Here is a 16,039-nt window from a genome sequence, read left to right on the forward strand (position 1 = left end):
ATGAATAATAGATTGGCCAGCTAGTGGCCTCTTGCAGCAGCAATGCAGTATTAATAACTGACTCTTACTGTTCGTCTCTGTGTCATCACTGATATTCTTAGGTGGACCATGGCCAGCATAACACACTGCTGATCTGTACATTCGATCCGGATTACGAACTTTCTTCAGTCCTTCAGGAGGCAAAGAGAAAAGTAGAGAAAATCGAGGAAAAGAAGCATTCTCCCAGCCTGTGATACCTAAGCAAACTCCCCCATGCAAGCAACATCAACAGAAACTATACACAGTTTTTTGAAATGCATTTAAAACACACAAGAGCTGTTGGGAAAAATGTGATGGGAATAATAATAACACCAACAATAATCAGGGTAATAATACATATTGAATTTGTCTATTGGTTGTTTAAAACAGTGAAGCTTTCCATCAACTCAATCTTTTTCTCTCTACAAGGAAAATGCCCCTTGATATAGGTTAGTATAGCTCTGGCCTGTTTTGATATGGGTCAGTAACACTTCTTATTGTGTCATTGGTGAGCTGGAAGAATCAATACAATCAATCAGTGGAGACCCTGCAAAGCTGTCGGTAAAGGTCTATTACATGCAGACGTCTCAGCGACCACAGACTGGATCTGGGTCCCACCCATCCATACTTCACTGATTCAATTAAAAGCCTGGGAAAAATGTAGCTATATCCTGATTCCACACGAAACTGGCAGAGCAAGTCGTCTGGCATCACGAGGAGGTTAAATTCATCCTTCTTTACAAAACAGCAGCAAAATATTTATGCCATTGCTGCACAAGCACTTTTGTAAGTTAATGGCTGACTGCGTGTTTGCTTGATGTTTTCCTGCTGCTTCACCCTGAACTTTGAGTGAAATGATAAGATCGTGAAACTTTTCAAACTGTGCCTGCGTTAAAAAAATGAGAAAAAGCCCTTCCTACACGGGCAGAAACCGCAGGTCTTATTTACTACATTTCAAAAAGCAACCTTTATTGATTGTTTGGATTAGTCTTGGATTTATGCAGGTTAACACACCTGTATGAACTTTAAGTGTGAGTAAACACTCCCTTCATCATTGGATTTGCAATTACCTGATTTTATATTAATCAAAGTGTGCTACATGATTCTGCTAGGCTGGGAAAAATAACATAAGATTTCAATTCAGGGGTTAATATCTTGATTGCATTTTCACATTGTGTTTTCTTTTCTTTACAACCCTCCATGTTTTATTTCTCACATTTGGCTGTAGTACTGAAATATCTATATGGAATTTCTGCTCTAGCGGATTCATAAGACCACTGGCTGTAGTTTTATCCAGACCAGTGTCAGTGTGAGACATATCAAGCATGTCCTTTCAGTGCCCTCCAGGCTTTGTACTTAAAGTAACGGACACACAGAGCTTTTTATGAGTGTGAAGGGGGGAAAAAAATAACCCCAAGGGGATAGACGATCAGTTAGGCTCGAGAGAAATACCCCAGGATGTAAACATTACACCACGACGTGAGGCTGGGTCATGGCCCCTGGGTTTAACACAAGATGTAACCCTCAGTTGTTATGGGCCATCATAAGACCTGCCAAACAGCTAAGAGCAATCGGTGCTGCCCGCATACCACAAGGACAAAAGGTTAAGGAAACACTGTTGAGCTCTCTTAGTGGCTGCCAGACATTCAGGAACACGTCATGTAAAAACTGTAAAAGCTGTGTTCGTTTAAACGTTTTACATTCCTGCTGAAAAGCCAAAAAGACTTGGTTCAAGTGGAATGATTCACGACAGCCTTATGTAAAAGCTTTAACGGCCAGGTATGCATGAGAGTATATAGCGTTTACATGAAGGTATGGAGCACTCTCTGTCTCTTTATGCCCCCCTTCCTCCTCCTTTTTCCACTGACCGGCCTCATAGGAACTCTGAAAATAACTTGACCGGCTCAGCAATGGGACTTTCAAGTCAAGGTTTGCAGTGAGAGCTCCTCGTGTTGGGGGAGACATCGTGATTATCAGCTACAGTCTATTTGTTAAGTTCAGCTATGTAGATGAATTCATTAGGACTATACACCATAGTGAAGTCATTACTATCACAAAACCAGATGTCTTCATTTTTTTTTTGTCATAGCCGCAGACTGATCCCTCATGTAAGTGTGCTTCTGTAGCTCAATACCACCCCCTGGTGGGACTCGCTTTAGTGGTTGGCACACTGACATCCAAACAACTAAAATCCCAGCGTTTTATCATCTCTCCTCACATGGACCGAGACAATTTGAAACATTATAGTAATTCTACATCAAAAAGAATTTGTGTTTGAGGTTACTGACACCAAAGACTGACAGACGCCTGTTTAATTTTAAACCCTGCAAAAAAACATAAAGAACAGCTCAGAAACAGCTGGACCATTTTTTTTAAATTAAAAAATGTTGTCTTTCTCAATTCAAGCAGCCAGTTTTAAAAAGAAAAAGAAAAACCTAGAAAGACTCTTTTCTGCACCCTAAAGCTCTATATAAATCAGCAAATATATATAAAAAAAACAAGAACATATGATTTGAATCATCTACCACTGTATTCTGTTCAATAAAAAAGTTAGATAATTATCAATAAATCAATTAAAGTAACAATAGCAAAAACGTATGAATACACAAAAACTATAACATGTAAATAATCACACGTTTAATTCTAAGATTATTGTTGAAAATATATATTTTAACATATACACATTTCATCTTTATCAAAAACACTGAGATTGTAAATAAGTAACTGGTTCCAGCCAGCTTCAAATACCATTATCGGTGAAAAGGCGCCAGGAAAACCGGTCCGTTTAAAAATCATGGATCACATCTTTATTTTCATGCAGGCGTTGTTTAATTACTCACCCAAAAAATCCATGGGCCTGTCTGAATGAGATCAAATCTCTTATGCATATGGGTTGTAATAAAATATTCCACTAAGAAGGAAAATAATTAAGTCTAGTGCATTTCATTTCAAGTTAGCAAGCCGTGTGAAGTCAGCTGAGGAGGGGAGGGAAGTCTTCGTTTTGTCCTATGTGTAAAGTAGTGTAATGGGCAGGCAGGCTGCTGGAAATCCTACTCTCCATCCTCCCTGCTTCCTCCGGTGTGATGGCATTTCAAGTGCGATAGGGCATTGCGAGCGGAGTAGGCATCACAACGCTTTGATGCCCGTGTTTCGGACCAAATATAGGCCAAGTAGTATTAATTGGCATTTGGAAAACGGAGGCTAATATTCGCTCGTTTAAAAACAATACATCACTTCTGGCTCATAAACACTATCCGCTGAAAGCCGAAGAAATTTCTCGCGCTTCAAGAGGTGGGGGACTAAACGACCCTCTCCAAGAGGAGAAAGAAAGAAAGAGAGATAAAAAACAAGACTTACAGGCTACATTTTAAATCAGACATGTCTTAATAATTAGCCTATTGCAATGCCGTCAAAACAAGCTGCAAAAAGCGGCTCGAAAACAGAGCCGTATTGACATATAAACTAACACAACCAAGCCGCTTTTAAAGCTGGGTAATAAGGGAAGAAGTTGGTCGATGCCAATGACATGTTGTCATTAACTTAGCCTTGTTGTTAACAACTTGAATTGCTCGTCATTTGACAAGGAACCCGAGCACAATAAACGGTAAACACGGCACTTTTGCCACGCTATTCGTCCCAGTGGCGTGCTTTTAAATGTGGGCTACGATGGGAATAGTAGCTTGGCTAGAATGCAAGCTAATATTAGCTGGCTAGGTGATGTCTCCACGTTTTAGCAGCCTATTCGGAGGAAAATAGCGGAGCCGCTTTCTACCGAAAATTTCTCCGCTCGGCTTCACGCGTGTGTCATTTCCGCACGGAGTTGCAGCTCTTCCAAAACCCACACCGCGGTCATACTAGTAAATTAATCCCATTATATTTCTCTTACCTTCCGGCTTGTTTTCGGCAGCCATTTCCCCTTCACGCGCAACATCCTCCTCCTCCTCACGACCGTGGGTACCACGCGCGTGCACGGCGAGGACAGCACGAGGAGGGACCGGAGGAGCAAGCGGAGAGTCGGTCCGACCGAGGCGAACTTATCATTGGCTGTGAGGCGGTGACTGACAGAGAGGCTCCGGGATGAAAAACAACACATCTCACCTCACCTTGGCACCACCAGCCGTATTTTGTTTGGGGTTTTTTTTAAATCAAAATATTTTTATTTAATATATTTTTACAGCTCACAGGCAATGCTGGTCTTTAAAAGACGGTATTATAAAAAGGGAAAGAAAACTTTAATGTCTGGCAGGTTGCTTTCATAATTTTCCTTCTTTATTTATTTTTTTTAAGAAACTGATTAGATTGTGAATATTAAATGCTTCCCTTTTGAGCCACCCCACCCAAGTTGTTTTACACTGGCATTTCCGAGTGACGCAAAACCAGTTATTAGAAGAAATTAAGTGCTTAATGTTCTTCATTAATTGTTTTTTAATCAAAGTCTGCTTATCTAATCTGATACTGGAGATACGAGCTGGTTCGTACAACTAATAACTGGAGGTTCAGCCTCAGAAAAGAAAAAAAAAGAGAGAATTTTCCATAATCATCCATCATGGAGCACTTTGTTTTTAGTTTCATTTCCCCGTGTTTAAGACACCGAGTTTGAGTTGAAGACAAATATGCAGCCCTGTAAAGAAACAAATGATAAAGCATTTGAGACATATTGGACAGTACTCTGCGCAGTCTGTCAATCATGTGTCCGTTTACATTGGGGAGCCTGCAGACTACTTTTCCCCCTGTAGGCCTGTCTAAATGATTTCACCACAATACTGAAAACCGCATTGATTTCCAGGAGATGTGGATACCACCTCTTGTTCCACCATGAGGGAGGCTGCCGGCGGTGGAGTCCGTGTAAACAGCTGTTTCTGGTCCAGAGTTAACTTTTAACTCTACCCGCTATATGCCACGCAGGATTTTCTTGTAACTGCTATCATTATGGCGCAATCACACATGCTTGACAATATACGTTAAATGGCTAGAGGCAATCTAATTACAGATCACTGTGCTTAATCGCTTCAACTGCGGTACTCCACTCAAGGACAGCCTTTAACAGGCTGCTGGCCGTCAGCGTTGAAATGCAGTGTATAGTTTGAGGTGGTGCTGAAAGAACAGCTCCTCTGCTGCCTGCTGCTGCGCCTCGTGCAGTCAACGGCTTGTTGTTATTGCGAGGAGAGTAATTAATGAAAGACCTAATGTGATTTTCTTCACCCCCTGCCTTAATTGCTTCTATAGCTGAATGTGATGCAGGCAATATCCCTTTAGAATTAAGGCATACACGTTCCCTCTAAATATGAGCAATATTCATTTTCTCTCACATAAAAAAGAACATTCGGTGTATATACATAATATTTCTCCCCTGCACGTTATTTAGCCATTATATAGTATCATTTGTAAAACTGAAATAAAATAAATCAGCTTGAATGAACACTAAAGTAACTTTAAAGTAAATTCGCGGATGGCTGCAGTGCAAAAACAACAACAACAAAACAAAAGCAAAAAAAAGCCGGGTTACTTCATACTTCTTTCCTACGCATTATTCCTCATAAGCACATCAACTGCAATTAATGAATTCAAACTTAAATATGCACAGGACCGCGTAGCAATGTGTCAGCATTTAGGAAACGGCCGCGGAGTTGTCGCTCATCCCAACACCAGGGGGCGACAGAGCGCGAAGAGGAGACTTGGAACGACACAAGTGACACAAAGAAGAGATGACCGGGTGTGAACATGGCGTCTCCCTTAGACGATGATGAGCTCGCCAGTGATGATTATTATTCCCTGCTAAATGTCAGAAGAGAGGTACAATATGCAGCTGGGATCTGAATGATTGCGTGTGCGGATTCAGCATCGGTCGTCCTAAAAACTTTATACTGCTGTTATTAAAGCGTTGCTCCCAAACATAGATGAAACATTAGCTAGGCAGCTAACTAGTGACCCTCGACATTGATTAACTCTTCGGTTGTTTCAGTGAGCACAGAAGAGTCGTGGGGTGACAGCTTTGGCAGCGTAATATGTTGCTTGTGTAGAACAGAGAACCGGTGTGTTTATGTGGCAATCTAAGAGTTGATGTTTCCGGACTGGCAATTGTTTTGTTTTTTTCTCAATTTCACATGTATGTCATGTACTTTGGAGAGTGCTAAGTAGCTAATGTAACTTCGGAGCTGCAGCATGCAACACGCAGTGCTGATTATAGTATAAATGGACTTTTTAAGTCTGCAGGAATCGGACGTTTTTGGTCGTGATTATTTACTTGTAGCAGCAAAAAGCATCGTGTTTATCTGAAAATTCGTTATGCAAAAGAAAACAATTTGCTGGCAGGCTAAAGTGTATAAGTATACTGAACTATAAGTGTTATTATAAGTTCCACATTCTTAAGCAAGGAAGGTAAAAACTTTGATTCCGAATCTGTTATAAAAATATCACTCCGAGTGATTTTAAAACATAAAATATGCTGGGGGTAATGGTAGGCTAGATTACATTTTTAAAAACAAATTTTAATCCGTTATGTTTAATAACGTTAATATGTTATTAAACATATTTAATATGTTTAATACGTTATGTTATGTTGTAACTATGCTGTGCTGTCTTTTTTCCCTTCAGGCTACGCAGGAGGAACTGAAGGCGGCATACAGACGATTATGCATGCTCTATCACCCAGACAAACACCGGGATCCTGAACTAAAGAGACAAGCAGAGCACCTTTTTAACCTTGTACACGAAGCTTATGAAGGTAAGAAGAGCATTGATCCCATTTCCTTTTGATTCCCTTCTCAACCCTGTGTTGAACTGCTGATGCTCTTGAGTATGTTTTGACGTAAAGAAACCATACTGATGGTTTACATTTTGAATCTCTTTCTAGTGCTCAGTGACCCTCAGGCACGTGCCATCTATGATATCTATGGCAAGCGAGGACTTGATGTTGAAGGATGGGAGGTGAGTCTCTCAGTGACTTGTGACTTGTTTAGACGTCTTCAGTGCCTATGACATATCCTATGTTGAGTGGCTGATGTCGCTGCCAGCATTTATTGTTCTGTGTGATCCATTGATTGATTGAGTGCCTTGTGGTCATGTTTTACATCCAGTGTCAGCAACGATAGAAACAAATAAAATGCTGGGACTTTTTTCTCCCTTGGGTCCACAATGTCTGGTGTCTTCAAACATATTTATCCCTTAATTTTTTCACATTCAGTTAAAATAGTTTCTGCAGTCTCATTCCAGGAAATTGCTGACATTTGAGATTCCTAATAATCTGATACTGTGATTATTATTCCTTATATTGAGGCAATGGTTGTTATCCTCTCACTTATAAATAAATAAATTGTTGTGAAAAAGTAGCTAGAAATGAATAGAAAGAATCAATGATAATCACTAGTTATGGGCTGTGTGGACGTGGCATGTAATTACGGGGAGGGAAGTGCATGTCAGGTTGTGATTGTCTTTACATCGTAGGGTTTCAGAGGGGTTTGCGGTTACAATGTACCTACATGGTTGATTTCCCACTGAAGCATACATCACATTCATAGTTAGAAAGAATGGTCGTTGTGTTGAACTATTGTTTGCTATTAAGTAATATACACTGACACACCTATAACTTCCTTTGCACGTGCGGCAAACTTCAATACCAGCTCTGTAGCGTTCTGAATTTTGACAATACCGATTACAAGAGTCAACTTATTCATTCTTAAAATACTGTATATTGAATTCATGATAAATATGACATGCATTGTTAGTCGAAACCAAGCGTAGAGTAGATTTTGTAATTAAATTTTCAGAACTCTGTGGTGTTGTGGTTTGTCTTTGTCTTTCATAGAAAAGATGCATGGTCCAAAACACAAACTCAGTCTTCAGGGGTTCACAAGCTAGTGTAATTCCAGTGCCAGTCTTATCTGTTCCAAATCAAATATGTGGATCCATCTGCAGTGGTAACCCCATGGGCAATAAGGGAGCAGTCAAAAGTACCTTGTAACGTCTGACCATATTCATTGCAAGTTGGCAAAACAGTATTCAGAAATTCAAAAAGAAAAAGCCTCCTGTCTTTGTTAGTGTTCAAATATCTCTTAGCTGGATATCGACATCTTGAGAAAGCTGATGAAAACATCAAGAGGCACGCATTAAAAAATAACATCCTTAAAAAATGTAGCATTGGTGCCTTTGTGTGAAACTGTTCTACCTTTGCCTTCATCTAATAATGCTGGACTGTACAAAGTATGATGCAGAAAGAACAAATATTTACAGAGGAAGAATATATGGGAGAGTGATTTATATATTTATTTTTATTTATTTATGTTTCCAAGTGTAAACCTGTATCTGCAACCAGTCAGTTCTGCTCAGTTTACATTCAAATAACATATCTTCTGCCTGCAGGTGGTGGAAAGGAAAAGAACCCCTGCAGAGATTCGAGAAGAGTATGAGCGTCTTCAGAAAGAGCGAGAGGAGAGAAGACTTCAGCAAAGGACCAACCCAAAGGTATGTTCAAGGGAAGATAACAAACCTCGCATTGAAGTGAATAAAACCCAGGAATGGTGTGCATAGTTTATGAATTTTCAATAAACACTGTATCGATTCGTGATAATTTTGCAGGGAACGATTAGTGTGGGTATTGACGCCACAGACCTTTTTGACCGGTATGAAGAGGACTTTGAAGATATGGTTGGAGGTGGAGTCCCACATGTGGAAATCAACAAAATGCACATATCACAATCTATAGAGGTAACTGGTTGCCCCAGGATTCTTGCTCTTCTATATATTGGATTAAGTGAATCTGTGATGGCTTTTGGAAAAGATGTTTGACTTGATGCTAATAACAGGACTCACAGTTTTATGTATTCTATTGCAGGCTCCTCTCACTACAAAAGACACAGCCATTCTGTCTGGGTCCTTGTCAACACACAATGGAAACGGAGGCGGCTCTATTAACCTGGCTTTGAGAAGAGTCACATCAGCTAAGGGGTGGGGAGAGGTATGCTGTGTTTTCAGTGGGCATTGCACACTCCCTAGTACTTTAAATTGCTGGGATTTGTCACAAAACAGGCGTGTGTGTGTTTTTAATAACACACTCTGACATTTTAAGATGTGAGACGTTTTTGCTGTCTGTGTTTAAACAGGTAGAGTTGGGAGCCGGAGACACTCATGGACCTTTCCTCGGAATGAAGATATTCCGCAACTTGACGCCTCGATTGTATGCTTAACAGTGCTAGAGAAAAATAAGTCAATCCTCAATATTTTTGCAACAACGTGAACAATTTCACCGATTTCTTTATTTTGCGTGTTGTCTCAGCTTTGTGACTGCTCAGTGCGGGCTCCAGTTTTCATCTCGAGGCGTGCGTCCTGGGTTCACCACGGTGCTGGCCCGTCACCTAGACAAGAACACTATGGGGTACCTGCAGTGGCGCTGGGGGATCCAGTCTTCTATGAACACCAGCATAGTGAGGGACACTAAGAGCAGCCACTTCACCTTCGCAATGCAGGTTAGGAGCCAGGAGTGATATTTAACTGAAAATCACAGCCGGTTCAGTATCACCAAGATTAACACGCACATTTTATCTCTGCAGCTTGGCATTCCTCACACTTTTATGATGATGAGCTACCAGTACAAGTTTCAGGATGAAGACCAGACGAAGATTAAGGGCTCAGTAAAGTATGTTGTTAACGAGCAATATGTGTTCATAATGGAACCCCTGTTGTAGGTCATATTAACGTTGCTTTTGTGGTGTAAAACTCTAGAGTGATTAATGTTTCTATTAAATGAAGTTTGGCTGGGATAATTGTTGTGCAGGGAACTGGCCTGTTAAAGTAAATGATGGGTAGAGTGGTTGTAACTTTGCGCTTTTGGTGCAGATCAGGGTTTTTTGGGACTGTGGTAGAATACGGTGCCGAAAGGAAGATCAGTCGACACAGTGTCCTGGGGGCCACAGTCAGCGTGGGAGTGCCCCAAGGTGTCTCCCTCAAGATTAAGTAAGTGTAACTCGTTGTTCCAATTTCCCATTCATTGGAGGTTACCGAGTTTCCCTCAATTTCTTGTTGCCATTTCTCCTTTTTTTCACAAATTGGGAGTGTGTATCTGCACATGTTAACACAGGATTCAATACAATATGATGTTAGGTGTTCCTGGGGTATGATTTAAAAGCAAGTGTATGTACAGCTTACATTTTATTTTTAGACACAGACAGACTTAAGGAGAGCATATCACATAAATTAATCATCTGAGAAACAGCGCACAGCTCACTCTCCCACTTGACCTGGAGTTCTGCAGTGTTTTCACTTTGCTGTGTTTTCAACCTCAGGCATACGACTATAGATAGAAATATTAAAACCAACTCTCTATCCACAGACTTAACAGAGCCAGCCAGACGTATTTCTTCCCTATTCACCTGACTGACCAACTCCTGCCTAGTGCTGTATTTTACGCCACAGTGGGACCACTGGTATTCTACCTCGCCATGCAGCAGCTTATTATTCGGCCATATGTGCGGGCCCAGAAGGAACAGTAAGAAACTTTCTTTACCTTAGTTGTTTCACGCAAGCGGTGTTATTGGAAGTAGCGCCACATGTATTATTATGGGCAGATTTTATGAGCTCATTTTATTTCTCCATTTATCTTTGAACTCAACAGAGAGTTGGAGAAGCAAAGGGAGAGCTCGGCCTCTGATATAGCCAAAAAGAAACAGGAGGCAGAAGCTGCTGTGAGTATTTTACAAGCTGCGGTGCTGATCCTGCGTTGTTGTCAACGTTAGATAAGCGATGCAGGTGTTGTGTCTGTCAAGCAGTATTATTCTTGCCAGTAGAGAGAGATGGGATTAGATAAAATGCAGAGCATTAGTCAAATTCATTAGTTTAATCCACACAATGTAAAACCTCATTATTTGTGTCTCTTTTCATATCTAAAGGTCTTGCTCATGCAGGAGTCAGTGCGCAGGATTATTGAAGCTGAGGAGTCTCGGATGGGTAAGATTAGTAATATTTAAAGAAAGCGGTATCCTGAAAATAATGTTATTTTTAGCCGATTGTTAAGAAAAAACATAATTATTTTGGATTCAGAGCTGTTTTTGTACGTTTTGAGCGAAATCTATTGATGTCGGCTTGAATGTTGCTCAGTACAAAGTGTAAATTCTCACATATTGCAGCGTTTGGCTACATCAAAATAAAAATAATCCTTTATTAGCAAAAGGAAAAAAGTCTTTGTTTTTACTTGTTGATAAATCCTACCACACACTTAAAAAAACATAGAAAACACTGTAATCATCGTCTTCAGAGGTTCACTAAAACCGACTTTCCTTTGAGTATCAGGTAACTTGCATTGTTCACACCAATTTCTTTTTAAATTAAGCTAAAACAGTTAATAAAGAACTGTAGTTTTTAGTGGATTTTTGTGACCCTGCTACTTTCTTTTCAACTGGTGATAATTAGTCTTCTTTTTCAGTTTGTCTTTGATAAGCAGAGGAACAAAAAGCTTTGAGCAGACAGCACAATTTTCACCTATGGGAGTTTGACGAGCGATAATTGCCTTATGACACCTGTCACAGTTGAGATTGTTTGATTTTTAGTATCATCGGCGGTCCTTTAGACTTCAGGCCTATAAAGTAACAGTTAATAACAGTGTGTGTGTGTGCGTGTAGTGACAGGCATGCAGCTGCTCTTTTCTAGTTAATTGACCACACTCGTAAATGGTTACAGTGTTGTTTATGCAGCCTGTGATTAAAATGAATTATGGTGTTTTTATGTCTTTTTATTGCGCACTTGCAAAATTACTTTTACAAATGACGAAAAAAAAGTTCACTGGTCTCTTCATAGACTCTTTAGCTGCAACTGCTGGCACATAACGTTCGAACTGTGAAAATAGAGATTTGTGTTTAATAGTCAACCTTGGTTTTCTGAACTCTTAATACTAAACGGGTGTTTTATTGATGTTTTATTGCAGAAGAAAGGTTTTAATGTTGATGCTGCTTACTTAAACAGGTCTCATTATCCTCAACGCTTGGTACGGCAAGTTCGTCACAGACAACAGCAGAAAACACGAGAGGGCAAAGGTCATTGATGTGACCGTGCCACTGCAGTGTCTGGTGAAAGACTCAAAACTCATCCTCACTGAGGCTACCAAGGTAATAAGTCAAGACTTCCAAACTCAAAATGTAACACATGAAAAGTCAGTTTTACAAGTATAGTGTTTATTCCAATAATTTTTTAAGAATTAAGTGTTTTCCTGCAGAAAAATAGAGTAGCCTCACAAGTTGACGTCCACGGCTCGCTACGTTATTTAGTCTCTTGGCAGTGCTGCATGACTTTGTGTTCCCTTTCCAGTCAGGACTCCCTGGCTTTTATGACCCCTGTGTGGGGGAGGAGAAGAGCCTGAAGGTGCTCTATCAATTCCGCGGGGTCATGCATCAAGTCCTGTCGGGAGATACGGAGTCACTCAGGATACCAAAGCAATGTAAGTCCTTTGGACAGTATGCTTATGCACTCACTGGCCACTTTTTTAGGTACACCTCTTCAGTCATTTTTAAATGCAAAATATCTTAACAGTCAGTCACATATCAGGAATTCGACTCATTCGGACATGTAGACGATGACCTGCTGAGGAGAATCGGTGGGAGAAAGGTGGCATATTTATTTGTGCCAAATTGACTGAACTGAGTGTTCCCGAAACTGCTGATCCACTGGGATTTTCCCCACACAGCCATCTCTGGGGTTTAAAAAAAGATAAGTGAGAGTGAGTTCTCTAGGTGAAAATGGCATGTTGACGTGAATAGTCAGGCTGATTCAAGCTAATAGGAAGGCAGTGGCAACTCAAATTGAGCAGTGCTTACAAGCAAGGTATGGAGAAGAGCATCTCTGAATGCACAGCTCTTTGAAACTTGAAGCAGCAGCAAAAGACCACACTGGGTGTCACTCCTGTCCACTAAGAACAGAGAACTGAGTCTTCAATTCAGACCAGCCCAAAATTGGACAAAGGAAGACTGGAAAAACTTGCCTGGTCTAAAGAGTTTTAGGATGTTTTCAAACCTATAGTTTGTTTACTCTGGTACGAATCTGTTGCTGAGTTTATAAACTTGTAGGTATTTCCCATGATTTGGATTTTCACCACAGCCTACCTGAGTATTGTTGGTGACCATGGCCATTCCTTTATGACCACATTATACCAGTCTTCTAATGGCTGCTTCCAGCAGGATAGTGTGTCATGTCACAGATCTCACATTGCCTCAAACCGGTTTCTTGAACATGGAAATGAGGTTCCTATACTCTGCAGCCTCAACAGTTATTAGATCTCAATTCAGTAGAGCATCTTTGAGATGTTGTCGAACACCAAATGCGCATCATGGATGAATACGAAGCCAGCAAATATTTAACAGCATCTTTAAATGTAATGCCATCAGTATGCACCGAAATCTTTGAGCAGCGTTTCCAGAACTTTATTGAATCTATGCAACAAAGAATCGAGGCAGCTCAGAAGGCAAAATAGGGTCCAGCCCAGTACTGGCAAGATGTACCAAACGAAGTGGCCGGAAGTGAGTACAGTACCAGCATTTCCACAATTTCTATAGTGTTAACATACTTGCAGATTCATACTTTTGTTTTCTGTCTTACCCGTCCTAGTTTTAGACTGCAGGGTAAATTTACGGTAAATCTAAAAGTCTTTTGATATGTTAAACATCAGATTTTTCTTTGTTTGTTTCTTTGTTTTTTATTTATTTGAAAATGTCTGTTAAGATATACCGTGCTAGGCTATCTGCCATCTGGGCGTGCCCGATCTGACTTTGTGGACGTTATTTCTACTTTACAGCTCACAGGATTGATGCAGACACATAGGAGCACTCTCCCACTGACCAAAAAGACTCACCTCTTGACTGTTTAACAGAAGATGGATAAAACTCTGTTTTAGATACGACATGGATTCAAGTCTCTGTTACGCAGAAATTGTGAATTTACTTTTTTGTGTTTATATTCATTTAAATATGCAGAGAGGAATAAAATCATCACAGACTGGATTAATCTGTGTCTATGGACTGGGTCGCGGCCTGCTTAAAATTCTGATGTGACACCAAAATCAATGGCTACCATCTTAATTCCCGGGTGTCCCCGGCTCTGTGGTATCCATTTATTTTTGGTATTGCTTGTAATTTATAACAGAGTTCTGTGTACTGTATTGTACAAAAACTGCAGTGCCTGTGTGACTGAAGACATGAATGCACCTCTGTTTAATTGCCATATGATTAAAATCTATCTCTCTCATATTGTTGAACTATTATTGCCCCTTTATTTAAAAACACAAAAACAACCAAAACACCTTTTTTTGTCATGCTTTTGGTATGAACTGTCTTTACTTTGTTGTAGCCAAGAAAATAGTCAACTTGCTTTCGTTTTTACCAGAAATAGAAGAATCGCCTTCTTTTGGCCCTGACTCACACGTGCGGGTATTTCAGCATGTTTGATTAGCCAGATATTCATACTGGATGACCCTCCTGCCACAACCCCGAAGGCATTTGTATGTCGCTCCGTGAACAAACGCAGTTCTTTCACTTTCTGGATGAATGTAAAAGATACTGGAACCCTGAGTCACAGCATGATCTCTGCCTGCTCGGGATGACTAACGGGCTCTGGGATGACACGTGAAATTTACTGGAAACCACGTCAGTTGACTTCCTGAAATCTAGGCGTCTGTTTCACTTCAGTTTTCCTTTACTTAAGGCTCTTTCGGCAGAGGACCGAGCATGGACTGGACTGGTTGTCGAATATGGAACGCCAGGACTGCCATAATGAATTAATTAAATACACCATTAAATAATTAATTAAATGTGGCAATAATTAATTAAAATTGGAATTAATTAATTAAATAAATAGTTATGACACATGTAATGAATTAATTATTGACACATTTAATTATTTATGTATGATTTATATCATAGTTTATGAAATAGCACGTGTATTTCAGTAATAGCCTACTGATTTCAGTGTAGTGGTGAACAGTCACACAGCTCACGTGGGTGTTATCTGTGATACTCCTTAACTATAATTTATCCAGGTTAACTTCAGTTAACTCTGAGCGGCTGGATCGACGGAGGTCAGACAACAATTTTACATGTATGATCTTAAAACAGGACACAACCATTATCCGTCCTGGCCTCATATCAAATGTGAACGCAGACTGAGTCTATGTTTGACGTTTGCTTTATATCTAATCTTCCTCTCAAACATTTAAACAGCAGCGAGTCTGCAGCTGAGGGAACACAAACTCAAATTGTCGGAACAAGTTTGCTTGTTTCTTGCGTTCATTTGGTAATTTATTAAATGTATAACTGTTATTCTAATCTGCTGCTGAGTCTCTTACGCTGATGAAAATGCAGAAAACACAGATCACGAACACCTGTTCAACCAATCGCTTTCATTCCACTTTGACAAACTGACGGTTCATCTCTGTTACAGTGTTGCGTTAGACTGCTATATTTTTGTGTTCTTTATGCTGTAGATTTTCACGTCTCTGGAATAGTTGGCAGTATTAAGGATGCTTTTCTGTAAAATCATATTGATATGACCCGTGAATTATTCGTAGATGACAGTTAGATTAGTCAGCTGGGAAACTCTGTGTTACCTCAGAGAGCTGAAGATATCGTGGATATGCTGATCTTGCTCCGTGGTGTACAGGGCCGTTTACCCTCATGATTAATATTCACAATAAAAATATTAGCCGAACATCATGAAGTCTGTATGTGTGTCATAGTTTCGAACAACCTTTGTACAGTTAAAGCCAGCAGTTACTACATGACGGAAACACCAACGTTATCTCTTTTATGCGTTTATACACAGGTCACGCTGATTACTGAACAAAAACCCAAAGATCAGCTGTTAATCGAATTTATTTGCTCTCTCTCCTCCTTAAACATGTTTTTAATGTTAGTTATAATTTAGAATTGGCGAGTGAAACACGTAGGACACATAAGAACATCAGGAAATAAAACCCTCATAAATATAACCTCAGTAAAAGAAGTCCGTGTCAGCGGGGATTATTACAGGTGTACCGGGGCCTGCGCTTTGT

General features: G+C 40.1%; 2 protein-coding genes across 3 annotated transcripts in view; one reads left to right on the plus strand and one right to left on the minus strand.

Moving 5' to 3' along the window:
- Nucleotides 1-4,055, minus strand: part of camta1a (calmodulin binding transcription activator 1a) — a 278,699-nt gene extending 274,644 nt beyond the window's left edge. Inside the window, 2 exon segments of the mRNA XM_085146299.1 lie at nucleotides 69-170; nucleotides 3,905-4,055. Coding sequence (XP_085002425.1) covers nucleotides 69-170; nucleotides 3,905-3,929 — 127 coding nt within the window. The 5' untranslated portion in view covers nucleotides 3,930-4,055.
- Nucleotides 4,056-5,677: 1,622 nt separating this feature from the next.
- Nucleotides 5,678-14,238, plus strand: dnajc11a (DnaJ (Hsp40) homolog, subfamily C, member 11a). Of its 2 annotated transcripts, XM_085146344.1 has the most exons (16): nucleotides 5,678-5,811; nucleotides 6,613-6,742; nucleotides 6,872-6,945; nucleotides 8,377-8,478; nucleotides 8,593-8,721; nucleotides 8,849-8,971; nucleotides 9,117-9,190; nucleotides 9,290-9,479; nucleotides 9,564-9,649; nucleotides 9,850-9,966; nucleotides 10,343-10,498; nucleotides 10,625-10,694; nucleotides 10,899-10,956; nucleotides 11,968-12,110; nucleotides 12,310-12,439; nucleotides 13,790-14,238. In XM_085146344.1, the coding sequence occupies exons 1-16, from the start codon at nucleotides 5,740-5,742 to the stop codon at nucleotides 13,813-13,815; spliced, it is 1,680 nt and encodes a 559-aa protein (XP_085002470.1). In that variant the 5' UTR covers nucleotides 5,678-5,739; the 3' UTR covers nucleotides 13,816-14,238. The 2 variants fall into 2 exon arrangements, with proteins under 2 accessions (XP_085002470.1, XP_085002468.1); XM_085146342.1 differs by having other exon boundaries at nucleotides 12,310-14,238.
- Nucleotides 14,239-16,039: the final 1,801 nt, after the last annotated feature.

This window comes from Neolamprologus multifasciatus, chromosome 20, assembly GCF_963576455.1.
Source record: "Neolamprologus multifasciatus chromosome 20, fNeoMul1.2, whole genome shotgun sequence".
In the NCBI taxonomy this organism is placed as follows: Eukaryota; Metazoa; Chordata; class Actinopteri; order Cichliformes; family Cichlidae; genus Neolamprologus; species Neolamprologus multifasciatus.